Below are 16462 nucleotides of genomic sequence, written 5' to 3'. Positions count from 1 at the left end.
AATAAACCTAGGTAATATTGAGTAATTAAAATTTGACGTATTTCTTTCTCAAATAATTCCTACCCTTCTTAAATGAGTATGAACTTACATTTAACAAGGAATTTCACCATTTCTGCCATCAGGTTTAACAGAAGCTAGTTACTTTATAAATAAGACATAGCATAAGTTGCGGGAATTTAATCGCCATCCAAACGGTTCCCTTCTATCAGCGTTGCCAGATCGAAAATCTGAAATTATCGTATCTAAGCCAAAAAATTATCGATTTTCCTGGAAAATTATCGTACATTTCTTTTTGGCGATAAATTTTAATTCATACATAAATGCGTTGAATTTAGATGATTTTTTAAAGCACTACAGGAGTTTTATTTCAGGGAAATAAACAAAATGTCTATTATCATTATTAACTGAACTTAGTATGTTTAAAAATGTTTGAAAAAATGCGGTAATAGCTAGGAGTAATAAACTCACACTCTGGACTACGCGTACAGAAAATGTATATCATTCATTTTTAAGTAGAAAAATATAAATCGTTCGTAGGTTTTTAAAAAAATCTAAAGATTATCGTACATTATAGTACGTTGAGGCAGAATTATCGAAATAATGGTACGATATCGTACGCCATGAAAATTATAGTACGCCCTAAAAATTTTGATTAAACGCTGCGGCTTCTATTATGGATTAATTAATTCCGAATTTCCGATTCGTTGAATTTCTCAAGTTTAACGCAAAAACGTTTGTAAATGACCCTCTATCGGGAAAGATAGGCGTATCATTGTCTACGCAGCGCATGTGCGAAAAACGGGGCGCGTCTAGAATCTATCTTTACCTTAGTATAAAAAAAAACGTAAGGCCAAGTTAAGATATTTTTAAACTAAGGGAACACTATTCCGTCATAGAGAATATAGCATATATATATATATATATATATATATATATATATATATATATTCTCTATGATTCCGTACACCAGTTGAAACGTTTTTGCGTTTAGCTGTGCTGTAATTCGATGATCCACCATCGAACGTTCAAGTTGGTAATTCAAGCGCCGATGTATTACCCAAATGATGTAATCCCGCTATTCGACCGTCAAATAGTTACAGGATGAAATTTATGTTTTTAAATTGCTGGAATTTCCTCAGGATGTGAGCTCTCTACCTCGGCTGGAATAAAATAAGAGTGAATCGAGAGGAAACCAATTTTTGCGATAACGTTGCTTGATCATTGCGTTTGGATAGCTAAATGGAACTTGGGCGGTTTTTATTATAAATACCAAAATGGCATAAATTTGTTTAAATAATTGACGAGAAAGCGATGGAAATTTCTAAAATGTACAATTTGGCTCTTCCTTCACTATCATAATGAATAATTTAACCACCCCCTCGTATCCCTTCGTGAAATGACAATCATTGTTTGCATATGGGCCCCTTGTGGCAGGATATACATGAATCAGGCTCATTTTTCATAAAGCAAAACATTTTATTCATATCCCGCGATAAAACCAAGCGTACAAAGTCGTATAATAGAGAATCCCTGCGGGAAAACAAAATTCCAATGTCTATAGGCTCTGTGTGGATACAATGGCGAATTAATTATCCCGGTGCGAAGGGGTTTTTAATTGTAAAACAATAGCGCCTTGAGCTTTCATGCTCGCCATTAAATTTTTCTCACGCGGTTGTTCACCTACCAAAAATTAGGTCAATTTTTAAAAGTCTATATGCACAAATATATTTTAAGAATATCCGATATATCGGCTGTACCCATATCGGTGCATCCCTAGCTAATACAATTTTTATTTGCGTCTGGCTCCTGCATGTTAACGGAGCACACCACAGTGGTGCCAGAAAGAGAAATTTCCTTTCATCACATTAAAATTTCTATTTTCAAACCAAAATTTATACTTTATACTACTGGGAAAAGGGATATTAATTATTTTTGAATTATTTATCCCTGTAAAACGATGTACCTTAATTCTAATATTGGTTCTTAATTATCTTTTAAAACACCAAAACAGGGGTACGACCTCAACCACCTTCAACTAAAATTTTCAAATGCTATCAATTTTATCATTTTAATTATTAACTTCGCTTTAAAATCATCCCGTATCGAATTTCTCTAGATTTCGCGACTTTTTCCTCTGACTTCCCTTTCCCTGTTCCGTTTATGGGGACAAAATTTCCATCACTGCCAGACCGGCATTTGAAAACTCTGGGTTCCCAAGTTCCATTGGTCAATAGATGGTTTTTTTTCGCCTGTCCGAGGACAAAAAGTGTAAACTATTAACCCTAAAACGTTTTATTCGCCTGTTCTCGGGGTAAGATTTACCCTGTTCCGAATTTTGTTCGCTTGTTCCAGAGCTCAAATGTTACACTTTTTACTCCTCCTCGAAAGGAGGTGTAGAGGGAGTAATCTAGCTTATATAGAAAATTCGTCTGCTTAAATTTCGTTTCACGAAAACATGAGGGGTTTTGAACATCTTCACATGTGGCAAGTTTTTAATAACGTAAATCTAATTGTTAAATGCTAGTTAATGACTTTAAAAGTCGCTTGATGACTTAGGCCTAAGGTGGTGCCTTGGGTATTAGCCTCGCTGATTATTATTATTATTAAATAAATAAGAAAAATGAGTCATATATTGATGACCTCACCACCGGTCGCCATCTTAAAAACTAAACAAATAAATAACCTTTAACCTTTAACTACTCCCTTCTTACTCCAACTCGTTTTTTTCGTCAAGATATAATTGGAGTAAAATGACGTCATAGGGCTACACTTTTTAACCTGCTCAAAAAACCCAGAACAGGCGAAAAAAACCACCTACTGTACACCGCCAAGTAATTTTTTCAAGCAATCACAAACCCGATGATGTAATTATCAGTCAATAAAATTGGGGAACGTTGCTAAGTTTAGTCGCCTTTAAATCCAGTAGCTCCTCCTCTTTCGTACTTCGTTTTTTCCCCGGAGCTCACGATGAAAACTTGTATATCCCTTTAAAGGGAATATAACCTGTAAAGCAATCTTTATGGAAGACCCCTTCAATTTTTCAAATTTCTCTGTACAGTGGTGCCAAACATTTTTAAGCCAAAGGCAAGAGCGGCCACAGCTGCAAATGTTGGTGTTCCACACCAAATACCTGAGGTTATATTCCCTTTAAACATCACACAATATTAAAAAACTCAATTTATTTTATTATATTTAAAAAAAATTAAAATATTGAAGAAAGCACCATATGATGCAGTGTACTTGGTTTGTTCAAAATAGGCGGTTAACTAAACACCTCTCTGACTGTCTTGCCCCCCTGTTGAAAAATGCTGCCAGATCTATGCGTAGAAAATTCTCAGCTTTGGCAGTATAAAGAGTAACCATTGACAAACCAGTTATATGTCCAGTCGCAGCAGCACAAACTCTATAATCGTCTATAAATAATCTTTTATTTAAAGGACTATTATTTCATTTCGTAGAACCGTTTCTTCTGATGAAAGGGATATATTCCAAATTACTAAATTCTGACAATGATAGTTTAAACTTCATGGTTATATTAACACATTATATAAATATTTAACTCATTAGTTTTACCAAGAATGTGTTTATTTTTTATAATAACTTTGTTGAGAAGATTTTTAACGTTCCTGTTAATCTCCCTCACGCTCTAACAGTAAGCTCAATAGTCAATACTACAATGTATGTTAATCCAAGTCAGTGGCGTAGCTAGGAAAATTCGGCCCCAATACAAGGTAAGAAAATGGGCCCCTGTGACATGTCAATTTTTGGGCGTTCCAATGTACGCGATTGGGTGCGTTGGCCTATTTACGTCACGGGCTTCCAATATCGTGATAACGACATCACGGTAAGACTCTCTTTAAAAATATACATGTATACGGCGTTGTTTCGTGAGACAGCCGATCGGACAGTCGACTAACGAGGAGACTACCCAAGGTGATTATCACCGATTTTGTTGAAACTAAGTGGGTGTGTAGAACTTATGGCAATATGAAATTTCACCAAGGGAAAAGTTGCAATGGGCATTAGTTTTGCCATGGCAACCGAAAATGTTTTTGACAAAACAGTATGTATATTTTCCCATTGAAAATAACATGGGAATCTGAGCACTTCTAATGGTCCCTCCCCCCCTGTGAAAAATTTCAAAACAAAAAAAATAGATCAAAATTGACAAATTAAATTAATTTTATGATATTTTGAAAAATAATGATATTAATTCTAATTAAAATTGTTAATTTTGATCAAATTCAAACAACTTAATTCCATTTTATTAATTTCGATAAAATTCATTTATTATCATCGATTTGGCGATTAGTTTTCAAATACAACTTTTTATCTTCACATTTCGCTTTTCTCCATTTTTACCGATTCTGATCAATTTTTACACATTTTTATTAAATTGACCAAAATTCATCAAAATATCATAAAATTAATTTAATTTGTCAATTTTGATCTATTTGTTTTTGTTTTGAAATTTTTCAGTTATCAGATTCCCATGTTATTTTCAATGGGAAAATATACATACTGTGTTGTCAAAAACATTTTCGGTTGCCATGGCAAAACTAATGCCAATTGCAACTTTTCCCTTGGTGAAATTTCATGTTAAAATAAGGTCTACATACCCACCTAGTTTCAACCAAATCGGTGATAATCACCTCGGGTAGTCTCCTCGTAAGTAAAAGTTTATGGGCCCCATTACTGGGGTGGGCCCCAATGCACCGCATGGGCGTATTTACGCCACTGATCCAAGTCCTCTAATATACATAGCAAAATAGCGTTAGTATTATTTCTTTGGTAATATAGCAATTGAGAGAAGTGGTCGATTGCTAAGTGAATGGACCATTTTGAAATTAATTACTGATATTAATTTTCGTTAGCATAATGAAAATAATAATCATTATATAATATATATCTATAAAATGTCGATGCCGCTAGAGGGAAACGTTTGTAGTCTTCTTTTACGTCACAAAGGAGAGAGAATGGAATATAACGTACAAAGGTGTCTTCACGAGAGAAGCCAATAATTTTTGGGATTTCTTTTGCGACAAACCATTAAGCAGCGCCCGAATTATCAAAACCCATAAGTGAAAGTGGCCAATATTGGAAACCTTTTTTTTAAGGGGGGGGGGGGGGTATATTCCCTTTAAGAGAAAAAGTTATTGTTGTAAAATACTAAAATTCGCCTGTTTCCTGTTGAGTCATCGTAAATTTTATTGAATAGAAAATAGCGTACTTCAATAGCCGTCCCACGCACCTTGACCTTCAAACTTATCGTATTATTTTTAAATATGATTTTATACCGTATACTATTTTGGTTGAAGACGCGCTATTTACTTTTAAAGAGAATAAATAACCGAAGCACGGAAAATATTAAATATGTAAATTCATACTTTATGTCTCAGGGAAGGGAAACTACCTTAAAATTGTTGCGAGCCTCGAAGTTTGGCTAGACCAGTAGAGGACTACTCGGTGTTACCAGAAGTATATAATTAAATCCCTTCTAGTATCTTATTGTTTTTGCCCTGACATGTGGGAAAAACTGGTAAAAACCGGAAAAAAGTGGAAAAAACTCTTTTCATGCTAAATTAATCATTGATATATCTATTAAGTGACTAATTTGGTCATTGCAAATAGGAGAGATGAAAAAAGGCCAGAAGAAGAGTGAATAGAATAGAAGAATATACTGCTTTTATTATTTATTTTTTATTGAATTTTGCCACTAGAGGTGGAAAAAACATGGAAGTACGATTTTTTACACGGTTTTTAACAGGAAAACAATAGGTGGAAAAATACCGCGGAAAAATCTAGTTTTTTCCACCCTTGGAATTCTTTGTAGCGAAAGTTCGACTGCTGTCGATATTTCGTGACACTAATTCGCAAATTCACATGATGAAAAAGCAGATGACTTTACAGAGGATAGCACTTGATACTGAAGCAAATGAAATTTTGGTATTATTGAAATGCACTGTGCCAAAATGGAAAAATCGCATTTTTCGACATATTTAGTTTTGCGGTCTTTTAAATGTGTAATAGACGCTTCAATAAAATATCTTCAAGGAAATTGCCAAGTAATATTCCGAGAGCCAGGATCTGCAAGTTACCGTGTATATTGTGCTTGTTGAATTAATCGAAACTTTTCACGCGTACGGTATGCAACAAGTGTTTCTTTTTAACCAGGTAGCTTTTTTTGACATATTAAGGCTAAGCAAAAACACGACGTTCTAATTACAGGTGAAAAGTTTCTATTATTTCAACAAGCACTATATAAACAAAGACTTGCAGGTCCTGGCTCTCGAAAATATAACTTCTAGGCAATTTTCTTGAAGATGTTTTATTGAAGACCCTATTCCGGAGAGTTACAACTCTTCCAAAGGATGTTATAAATTACGAAGAAAGCCAATGGCGCAGCCTGCAATTTGCTTTTTGTGAATTTAAAGGGTTTCCGAAATTTTTATAGAAACAAATGTCAGAATTTTTTTCGATTTTATTTAATAAAAAATATTGCTGTATAAAAATAAAATGAAAATTTAGAAAAAGTCATGTTAAAAATAAATTTAGAATTAATTTTTTTATCTTAATATTATCTTTTAGGGAAGAGGCTTCAAAATACCAAGCCTAAGTGTTGAACAATTATAGCAACATCACTGAAGAAAACATGTAGTTCTACTTATACTCGCCCTCGTAATACTTAGGCAACTTCACATTCCTGCTAATTATCATTCTAATTATAAAACCACCAGACTAAGGATAATTATATTACGCTTTCTATGGCGTGATATTTTTTTTACCTACCGTAATTCTGCGTTTTCGCCCAACAAACCGCAATTAGTTTAGTGATATTGTGTTAATCCGCGCTTAGTTTTTATTCACTGGAACCTTAGTCATCTTCGAAGGAAATTCCTTTACAAAGGTGGGGATAGATAAGTTGTTAAGTTGTCACTGGGGCTGACTAAGGGAGCGAGATTCAACGTTACGACATCGCTACTGTATTTTTCCATCATTACATTTCCCCCCGGAACGTTTTGGCACGTGGCCCTGTGAGATACAGCGTGTGATATTCCCCAATGTCACCCCTCCCCCGTTAAGCTTATTATTATTATTATTATAATTTCCTTTTCACCAACGTCTATATAACCGGACGTTCGCGAGCCGCCTATTTCCAGTTACTCTGGAAACCTCGGTGGATCAACTACCGCCAAAATATCAAACCGTAGATAATTTGTTGAACGCGCGTAGTCAAAGAAAGCTTTTCAATTTTTGAATGTAAGTTTTATCTCTTTTTTTTCCTCATCAGTGAGCATTATTTCATGGGAGGTGATTCCTCTTTGTGGTTCCTTATGCTATTGTAAATAGATAAATTATTAAAGTTCTCTACAAAGACGGCTTATTTAACGTGGAAAAAATCGGCCCAAGGCTGTGTTTATATTAATTCATAAATTTCTCAACAACTAATCTTACGAAATATAACGGTTTTTATTAAATTCGCCAATCTCGTAATGTCAGTTAGATTCCGATAAAAGTTTTATATTATAAAAGTGTCTATTGGAAATTTGAGATTCAAGTCGACAATTTTAAAAATAAACGCATTCGTACACTTATCTTTTAGGTATTAAATTTCTCGTGTTTATAGTCAAAGTTATCGCGGCTACTTTACCGTTTAGATAGCCCCATTTTCTTTCAACTATTCGTTTTTGTTAAATAGTTGGTGCTCATAGTTTCGTATTCGCGACTGAATAGAAAATGTACAAGAGCTGGGTAGTGTTGGCCTTCTTGGCTCTGGCCATCTGCCTGTGCCATGGCTTCCGAATGGAACGGGAAACCGAGAGGGAAGGAGGACGCGATAGGAACAACGATGAAAGCAACGACGTCAACAGTCGTCGGGGCAGTGAGACTACTGGCCAAGATGTCCCCGCTACCGGAATAGACAACGACGATGACTGGGACGAGGAAAACATGGGCGAAGGTGTCTTCGTTTCGTGGAACCCATTCCGAAACTCGATGCAGGATTTCTTCCAAGAGATGTTTAGGATGCAAGGTACGCGTGTTTTGAGTCGTTAGTAATTTGAATAATTTTCATCCTTATTTCGATTCCTTTCAGAGCTCATGCGCGAAGTGCATCAACGCATTCTGAACATGACTAGTCAGTTACCAGACAACTACAACAACAGCACCAGCGAGATTGTCGAAATTAACGGCAAACGTTACAAGTTGCAAAGGACAGTTGTTAACAAGGGCGACAACAATACCTCGTTCTTCGTTAGTGCCACGTCATTGGTGCCGGCTGATAGAAGAAGAAAGGTTCGGAGTATATCACACGCGTCATAATCATCCCTGGGCGTTTTATTCACATTCAAGGTTTAATTTAATTTAATTTAAACAGAGAGAGGCTCTAACAATGGAATCTGTCGCTGAAAAATTACACAGGTCATTGTAATATACATTAGTTCTTCGTGTACACGTTGTTTTGACGATTTTGTTTTGATGGCGTAGGATGAGGCGTGACACCAGAGATGAAGATGAATCCGACAGCGAAGGCGAGGACGGTTAGATGACTCGACTGACGAATCATCGATACATTTCCTATAATTAATTAGCTTACCTTAGAAATGTTTAGTCAGTTACGAAGTAAGCCTACGATATCGTGTATAAAGAATTGAATTTTAATTCCAAAGCCTAAAAATAACGGAATAAAAAAATATTGATTTTTGAAAATTTTGCGTATTGTTTCCTCACGATGGAATCGCCGGTACTTCAGTCTAAATACCTGTTGGATATGCCTGTACTGATTCTTATCAATTTCGCTTTCGCGATAAGCGGTGTTTATCGTTAGCCTTTTTGAACGAAATGTTCCATTTCGTCGTTTGCTGTTGAAGTTCTTCATTAAATCAAAAATGAATAACCACCGACAAGTAACTAGATGGTACGTGTTAATTTTCCTCATTCGTTTCGCGCATTCCATAAAGTTTGATCGAAATGGTTACGAAGACGTTATAGTCAAAATTAGGGATTCGATGACCCAAGAAAACATTCTTAAAATTGAGGTGATACATTGAAGTATGTAATTGGTAATGAAATCCGTAATATACGATACAATTTCACTCAAATTCCCGATGTAGAATCTGTTCACTGAAGCCTCGAATTTATTATATCACGCCACCAATCGCAAAGCGTATTTTGGGCAAGTAACTTTATTGTTTCTCAATGATAATTATCGACCTCTTCCTGGTAATCCGGATATCAAAAAGGCGTCTTGGGAAACTTTGGAAAAGCCGACCTTTACAGTGTCCGCTTTAGTGGATGGCATTTCGACGAGACAGAATGGATTTTGTGGGGAGGTAAACGATGGAATCATCTTATCCACGAAACTAATCGAGGATGACTTAGGTTCGATTTTCGTGCATTCACCGAAGTTCTATTCCAATTACTCTCCTTTAATTTATAGGACCTAGAAAAATCGTTCAGAATTGGGTGAAATATCGATACGGCGCTTTTGACGAAAGCCCGTTGGTAACGGAAACAGGCGCTTGCTATTACGAAAGGACTCGTTGGAAATTGACTGGTTGCTACGACCAAGATCACCGAGACTCCTTACAGTTAAGCCTTTGTAAAGCAGCGTTCAGACTATGTGAAAATATTACGTTAGCATCGGTCGTGTCGTTTCGGTTATGTTGGTCGTGTCGGTTCGTTCATTTCACTGTTCAGAAAGGAACCAACCTTGCACGAAGATTAACATAAAAAGTGATTGTTCATCCAATCAGAGCTCAGTAATAACGGCGGAAAAATTGAAATAATTTTTTTCCACCTCTGATTGGTTATAGTATTTCGATGGTTCTAAAGGTCGCCACTACCTAGAGTCATCGCTGATGGGGCATAAGGCTATATGCCTGCTTTGAACTTTTTGAGCGCAACGAAATGAAAAAATGTAAACGACACGCGCGAAAATTTAAAGTCTCTGTTGAGAAGTCTGAACGGTGTAAGAACTCGAAAGAACCGACACGATCGACGCAAACGTAATATTTTCACATAGTCTGAACGCTGCTTTAATCGTCGTTCTCCAGACAAATCTATAATAACATTACAATTGCAGAGTTCTTGAGCAAGAAGATGGAACCGTGAAATGTCCCGACATTTCGACCAATGACTTATTTCGCGAAATCAACTTGAATTCATCACTTATGTTCAGCGAATCAATACCTTCGGTGAGTCTGAATCAAAGTTATTATTTTAAACCGATAATTCAATCGCTATTCATTATAGATTGAACATTTTTGCGACGATATCCTGTACCCTCACAATGTTTATGCGCCAACTAAACAAAATTTCTACTGCGATGGTAAATCTGTGGGTAGCGTGATCGAGTCCTCTCCTGATTTTGTCGCCGTCGGAGGTACTATAGCTCTAAGTCCCACCCGATTTGAATACGTAAAGATTCAACCACCTCGGATTGTACTGGCAATACAAAATGTTATTAGCGTCACTCGCCAAGATATTATCAATAACGTTTTGGAGTTCTTCAACGCGTTCATCTTTGACGAGCAGATCGAAATAGGCGTCGTTTCGTTCGGCGTTACAGTTGAAGTCTTTAGAAATATATCACGCCTCAATCCAACTACAATTAAGTTGTTGGAAAATTTCACTTGGAAGAGAAACCTTACCGGTTCTAAACCATGTGCAGCTTGCGCTCTCCAAGAAGCTACGAGGGTAAGAAAATACTAAAATACTTTAACATTAAACAATTTTATTTAAAAAAAACTTATTCTAGATGTTTGACTCTAATGATACAACTAACGTCATTGTATTGATCGGTGACGCGACTATTCTTAGATCGGTGGATGACGGATCGAATGTTGTGAAGAATGCCAAATTATTAGCGTTACCTTTTATGGAAGATAGTCAAGTGGAGGAGTACGAAAATCTGACTAATATAGTTGACAGTCCTGATGACTTATATCCTTTGGTCGAAATGAAAAACGAGGCTGTAATTGTTACCAGGGAACATTTTTACTTTTCTTTGATGGATATAGTTAATAGAATATCCGGAAGCCGACAAATATTACTGGTAAGTTATTTTAACAGTACCTTAGCATCGCGGTTTGGTAATACCAAAAGTTGGATAGAAGCAAGAACCCATAGACGTACCAAGAACAGAGGAAAGGAAATTTGGCTGGATCGCCTCCTAATCGATTTTTTTAAAGAGGCGGAGCTATTGAGTCTCCTTCCACTATTGTTACTTCTAAGAAGAAGGCGCGAACCCTTACATATACAGAAAATTACATATTATTTTTAAGTTGGCTTTAAGTTGTCGTTATTAAGTTTCAAGTTGGCTAAGTTGGCTTTAAGTTGGCTTTAAGTGTCCTCCATTCAGCGAAATTAGAGTTGGTTTTAAGGGGTTTTTAAGTAGGTTTTTAGTTAGTTTAAGTAGTTCTTAGACCGCTTATTTTTTTGGTTACTCAAGTTGCTACAGGCGGAAAATATAAAAAGGCGGGCTTATTTTGAAAATATAGATTAGGAGGCTCCACGACGGGCTTAAGCTATGATTACGTGTTCTTAGTACGTCTATGGGTTCTTGATATAGAAGTATTCGTATAAATATCACGCAAATGTTATTCGCTTGAAATATGTACCTTCGTAGGTTCCGGTTGATTTATCAAAACACGTTTGGAAAGAAAGAATAGTGAGGCCCGGGGTGAAGACCATCATATATTGATTTTCTAATACCAGAAGTAAATGAACCGAAGTAATCGAAATAGCGCTCAGAATCGGAGGGCGTTTTCCTTATGAAAATGGGCCCTCAATGGGTTAGAGTGTGCAATAACTGGTGGCTTTACCGGGGAGTCGGGGTCCGGCTCTCGTAACCCATAAGGGCGGTGCATACGAAGATATTATGTTTCATTTTAATAGCATAGATGGTTACTTCTGTCATAAGAGATATATTATAAACCTCTGGTAATACGTATGGTATTAGGCTCTTAAAAGTCACTCAACGCTGAACTCCGAAATAATTATGGAAGGAACTTTTGCTACCGCCGGTCACTTGGATGGCCACTTGGTTTTCGAAGTTTTTTGCGACTTACAACCTAGTAAATTCTCAGCTTTTCTCGACGGCGAAAGTTTGGGCAATAAAGATTTAGCCGCGTCCGCGATAATCGCAAAACGACTTTCGCCTGATGAAGTAAGTGTTGAAAACTTAAAACTTCTAAAATTTGGTATTTAAATTTGATTCTATTTAATTTAGGCTGGTAACAAAATTTGGAAATATAAGGTTAATACGAGATACGAAAATCATTGTTCGGCTTTGGCTTTCGTTGTTGGTAAAAGCTACATCGACGGAGACCAGTTACCCCTACAAACGTCTTACAAAAGGGTACTACTTCTTATGGACGAAAATGCAGTTCAATCTTGGACGAATAATTACTGGACTCGAAAACCTAAGTATAATCCCATGTTCCACAATTTGCATCGCCCGTCAGCGCTCCTACCGAGAAAATCGTGAAATATTTCTTTCCAAATACGAAACACGTGCGTAAAAATGTCAGATGACCGCCATTCCGTCGTCTGCTCTGCTGTTTTTAATAGAAGTGAGGCTTTTGGAATTTTAATAGGCTTTAGATTAGTCAGTAATAATTGTATTGGAATAAAAATGAAAGGGTAATGATTTAATTAATTTAAATAGGAATTTCGATTTAATATTTTTGCGTATATAGTTTGTGTAAAGGTTTAAATTGATTATAAATTTCAAAATGCCTAGTCAAAATGGAAATAAAGGTGTAAGCTTTGACGACAGTGACGAGCTAAGAACGCTAGGTCTAACGTCGTCCGTTAATATTGGGCACGTGTTTTGTGTTTCGATAGAAATTTTTCCATTACTTGACACTACGGCGCTACAAGAGGCGCTGCCGTAAAAGCACCAAGCGCACCATTTGGTTTCGGGTCCAGTAATTATTCAATTACGCGAAAAAGTAGAAAAGCCCATAATAAAAAGGGGGCAAAAAATATAAACCCTCATAAATTGAAAGTAATGATAAAACTTACGAAATTCTCGGACCAATAGGTCTTCGAGGATAATCAAATTAAAATGAAATTAAAATAGTCAGAATTTCCAGCGGTAGACCGGTTCGCCCTAGTTGGACTAAACCGAAAACAGAAGCTAACTTTAAAAGCGATACAAGCCAGATTCCCTGGGCGGTACTGATGATTTCCAACTAGGGTGAAACTGATCTACCGCTGGAAGTTCAGGTAATTTTAATTCCATTTTAATTTGTATTTTACTCGAAGATCTATTTGGTCCGAGTTTCGTGTTTTAATTTTTATCCTCGAAAACATATTGGTCCTAGTATTTCGTAAGTTTTATCATTACTTTAAAATTATTAGGGTTTATCTTTTTTGCCCGCTTTTTATTATGGACTTTTCTACTTTTTCTCGTAAATTAACTAATACTAATTTTGTTTTAATTATGATAAACATACTTTAATTTATCTTTAATGCGTTTAGAACGGAAAGTCTGAGAAATACATTGTTTTGAACGCGGATTTTGGCAAATTCAACCCCGGAACCACAGTTAAAGCTCACCTAGTTGATCAACACAACCTCGAATTGGTCATTCCACTTAAAGATGATGGCTTAGGTACTAATGATAAATATACTACACAACACTAGGAGGACTTTCCCGCTCGCTACCGCAGAGAAAGAGTCAAGCAAGTTGAGATACGTGACTTTTGGAAGAAATTAGTAACTCATTACTTACCTTTTAATGATCCTTTAACCTTCTTTTTAGTATATTTCAATTATTAAATTATTGTTACAATTATTCTAGAAACTTCCCAAAATTGGATTTTTGGACTTGCTTGACTGTTGCTCTTAGGTAGCGCACTTGTATTTAATAAAAGCACACGACGAACGCATAGTGGCTCGTTCCTATTTAGACATGCCCCGAGCGTGCGTCGTGCGCCTTTTTTAAATAGAAGCTTGAAAACTCCCTAGTGTTGTGTGGCGCCATCTTGCGTGAAAATCTTCATTTTTATAAATTATGAAAGAGCAATTACCAAAATTATATTTAAAAAGATCCCGACTTAACGAGAGACGACGGCTTGTACACCAATTACTTGGCAAACACAAACAAGAACGTTCCAGAGCATTACTTCGTCTACATTTCATCCACTACAGCTCCAGAAGGTGAGTTATTCGCGTATAAGTTTATTCAAAATCTGCGTAACATATCCTAAAAACGCATTTTAAAGATTCAACATCAGTCCCCGTATTTGAACTCGACTATGTGGGCTACATCCACGTTGGAACGGATTCTTCAATCGTTCCACGAAGAATTAACAATTTGAAAGTCGCGTCTCTTCGGCGCACCTTGAAGCTGGTTACGTTGACCTGGTCGGAGCCCGGGATTCAATTTTCAAATAACTTGATTAACGAAAGTCTCATCGAAGTTAAATATTCTAAACAGTTTGATGATCTGGTCGAAAATAAGTTTGAAAACGCTCAACCATTAAACGTGAAATCGATCTCGACAGCTAACGCGTCAAACGAGGTGTTGGTAATCACCGCGGTATGCGGACTTTTGGAAGAAGAGGAGAGTAACTACTACGTGGCCGTGAGGACCCGTAATTCTGAAAACCAAGTTAGCCGAGTCTCCAATCGAATTCAGATAATTGTTGAGAACGTTTTCACGACATTAACAGCTAGGCCTACCACCGCAATAACAACTGCCTCGTACTCAGAAACCAGTCAACCCACCGATGCACCCGTAACTCCAAACCCGAAAAACTGTTCCACAATTGAAACTCTCGTCCCAGTTAATGGCTCGAAAGGAACGTTATCGAAGACAGACACGATAATTATCATCTGTGGTTCGCTGTTCGTGTTTTTCCTGTTGGTAATATCCGGTAACTTTCTAATTTGTTGGTGTCTCGCGAAGAAAAACAAATATCCTCCTAACACTTTGGAGTTAAATGGGAGAGATAATCCGTCTATGCAGTCGACTTTACGAGTTGCTGAGACGCAAAACCAGTTGGTGTTCGACGGTCACAGTCCCCCTCAAAGGGATTTGGTTTACGGAGATGGAACGACGCTGGCCGTGAACCCCATTTACGAGTCAGCTGGCAATTTTAATCGCTATTTCAATAGACAAAATAACCGTAGTGATTATTCCATTGATTTGGGGAGAGTTTGAAACTAATACCATCATTTTTAGGATGTTTTTATCGCTGTAGCCACTGTTTAGCAGATTACGGTATTTTAATAAAAATACTAATTTATTCTGAACAATCTAATACTTTAATTTAATAGATAATGGATGATTTCGTTTTTACAATTCGAAGTTCGAGAAGAGAGGTCTTGTAGTGGAGTGGCGAAGTGGTTAGCACTTTCGCCTCGCAGCAAGAGGAACCGGGTTCGATCCCAGCTTGTGGCACTGGGTGAAAACTCGGAACAACTCCTTCCGCGTTGAGTTTGCAAGTTCTCTGGTTAAAGGGGTTTTTACCCGAGCTTTTCGGTTTCCCCTTCCATAAAAACTTGTTGAGGTTAACGTTAATAACTAGTGTAGGGAGCTGTTGGCTCGCGTGGCATGAAGGGTTTTCCACCACCCTCATACGCATTGTAACCCGGCCACCTCAACGACTAAAAGTTACTTAGGCGTAAGGTGGTGCCTTGGGTATTAGCCTAAATCCCTACATTTTAAAATTAATAAAGCTCTTCCCAAAATTATGCTTTTGAATGGTCAAAATAATGATGAACATTAAAGAAATATAATTTTCTGTGGTTTATTCTATTCCTTTCAAAAATTATTTTTTTAATCAAACCTTGCTCGCAATTTCGAATCAACAGAGTGTAAGAAATTAGATTATCCGAGGGGGTTTGACATTTGCATTTGGAACTACGGGATTTAGGATATTGAACAAAATCCGGTATTTTCTTTGAAGGATTTTCCATATAAAGTCTATGGGAAGGAAATTCTGGGAATTGTGGTTTTCCCCCCAATTTTCTACGGGATTTTGGCCCATGTTCGATCCTTCGAGATTATCTCTCCCAATGTAAAAACAAAAACGACATAAGACCAAAAAGTGTGTCAATTCTACCTTCACGCCTGCTAAAACATCTAGCGATAGCTATAGTCTCACTATAGACTACATAACCTACTTGTTGGAATAATACTAGCTACATTATATTTAATCTATGGTATGACGCGATTTTCTCTCTTCGATTTACTCGCCCGTAGACATACGTCCTAAAACGCCTCCCTCGGCGGCGCTGGAGTGGAGAAAATTAAAAATTTCTATGACGTAGCTCGTACGTCTCTCTTACCTCCGTTCCCAGTTCATTCCCCTCAGTGCAACAAGCTCCCACTGAACGATTTACCTTACACACTTTTGGGTTTTATGTCGCTTTTGGTAAAACGCATTTTATTATATTTCATATTACGCACCAATAATGTTTTTTTTTAAACTCGACATAACATTAC

At 36.8% G+C, this 16462-nt stretch overlaps 2 protein-coding genes across 3 annotated transcripts in view; both read left to right on the top strand.

Annotated features, from left to right (window-relative positions):
* Positions 1–8709, top strand: part of LOC149924911 (serine/threonine-protein phosphatase 1 regulatory subunit 10-like) — a 28596-nt gene extending 19887 nt beyond the window's left edge. Inside the window, exons 12-16 of the mRNA XM_090161674.1 lie at positions 5834–5946; positions 7735–8032; positions 8096–8295; positions 8378–8421; positions 8488–8709. Coding sequence (XP_090017800.1) covers positions 5834–5946; positions 7735–8032; positions 8096–8295; positions 8378–8421; positions 8488–8545 — 713 coding nt within the window. The 3' untranslated portion in view covers positions 8546–8709. The remainder of the gene's footprint in view (positions 1–5833; positions 5947–7734; positions 8033–8095; positions 8296–8377; positions 8422–8487) is intronic.
* A 227-nt stretch (positions 8710–8936) lies between these two features.
* On the top strand, positions 8937–15718 carry LOC149924910 (calcium-activated chloride channel regulator 1-like). 2 transcript variants are annotated; one of them, XR_016477038.1, is made up of 12 exons: positions 8937–9038; positions 9114–9381; positions 9440–9590; positions 10085–10196; positions 10255–10698; positions 10760–11056; positions 11963–12169; positions 12233–12361; positions 13489–13621; positions 14059–14169; positions 14235–15235; positions 15292–15718. XR_016477038.1 is itself a non-coding variant. In XM_090161132.1 (11 exons), the coding sequence occupies exons 1-11, from the start codon at positions 9009–9011 to the stop codon at positions 15173–15175; spliced, it is 2823 nt and encodes a 940-aa protein (XP_090017258.1). In that variant the 5' UTR covers positions 8937–9008; the 3' UTR covers positions 15176–15270. The 2 variants fall into 2 exon arrangements, 1 of the variants encoding a protein (XP_090017258.1); XM_090161132.1 differs by lacking the exon at positions 15292–15718 and having other exon boundaries at positions 14235–15270.
* The last annotated feature ends 744 nt before the right edge of the window (positions 15719–16462 follow it).

Source organism: Leiobunum rupestre, chromosome 10 (assembly GCF_980474605.1).
Source record: "Leiobunum rupestre chromosome 10, qqLeiRupe1.1.hap1, whole genome shotgun sequence".
In the NCBI taxonomy this organism is placed as follows: Eukaryota; Metazoa; Arthropoda; class Arachnida; order Opiliones; family Sclerosomatidae; genus Leiobunum; species Leiobunum rupestre.
Note: the sequence above shows the minus strand (reverse complement) of the source record. Positions and strands in the feature narration are given on the sequence as shown.

Excerpts from the sequence above, each read along its gene's own strand:
- LOC149924910 (XM_090161132.1), top strand. The coding sequence starts at position 9,009 with ATGACCCAAGAAAACATTCTTAAAATTGAG. Across the intron at positions 12,170-12,232 it reads AACGACTTTCGCCTGATGAA|GCTGGTAACAAAATTTGGAA; the intron begins GTAAGTGTTGAA and ends TATTTAATTTAG. Across the intron at positions 12,362-13,488 it reads TACAAACGTCTTACAAAAGG|AACGGAAAGTCTGAGAAATA; the intron begins GTACTACTTCTT and ends TAATGCGTTTAG.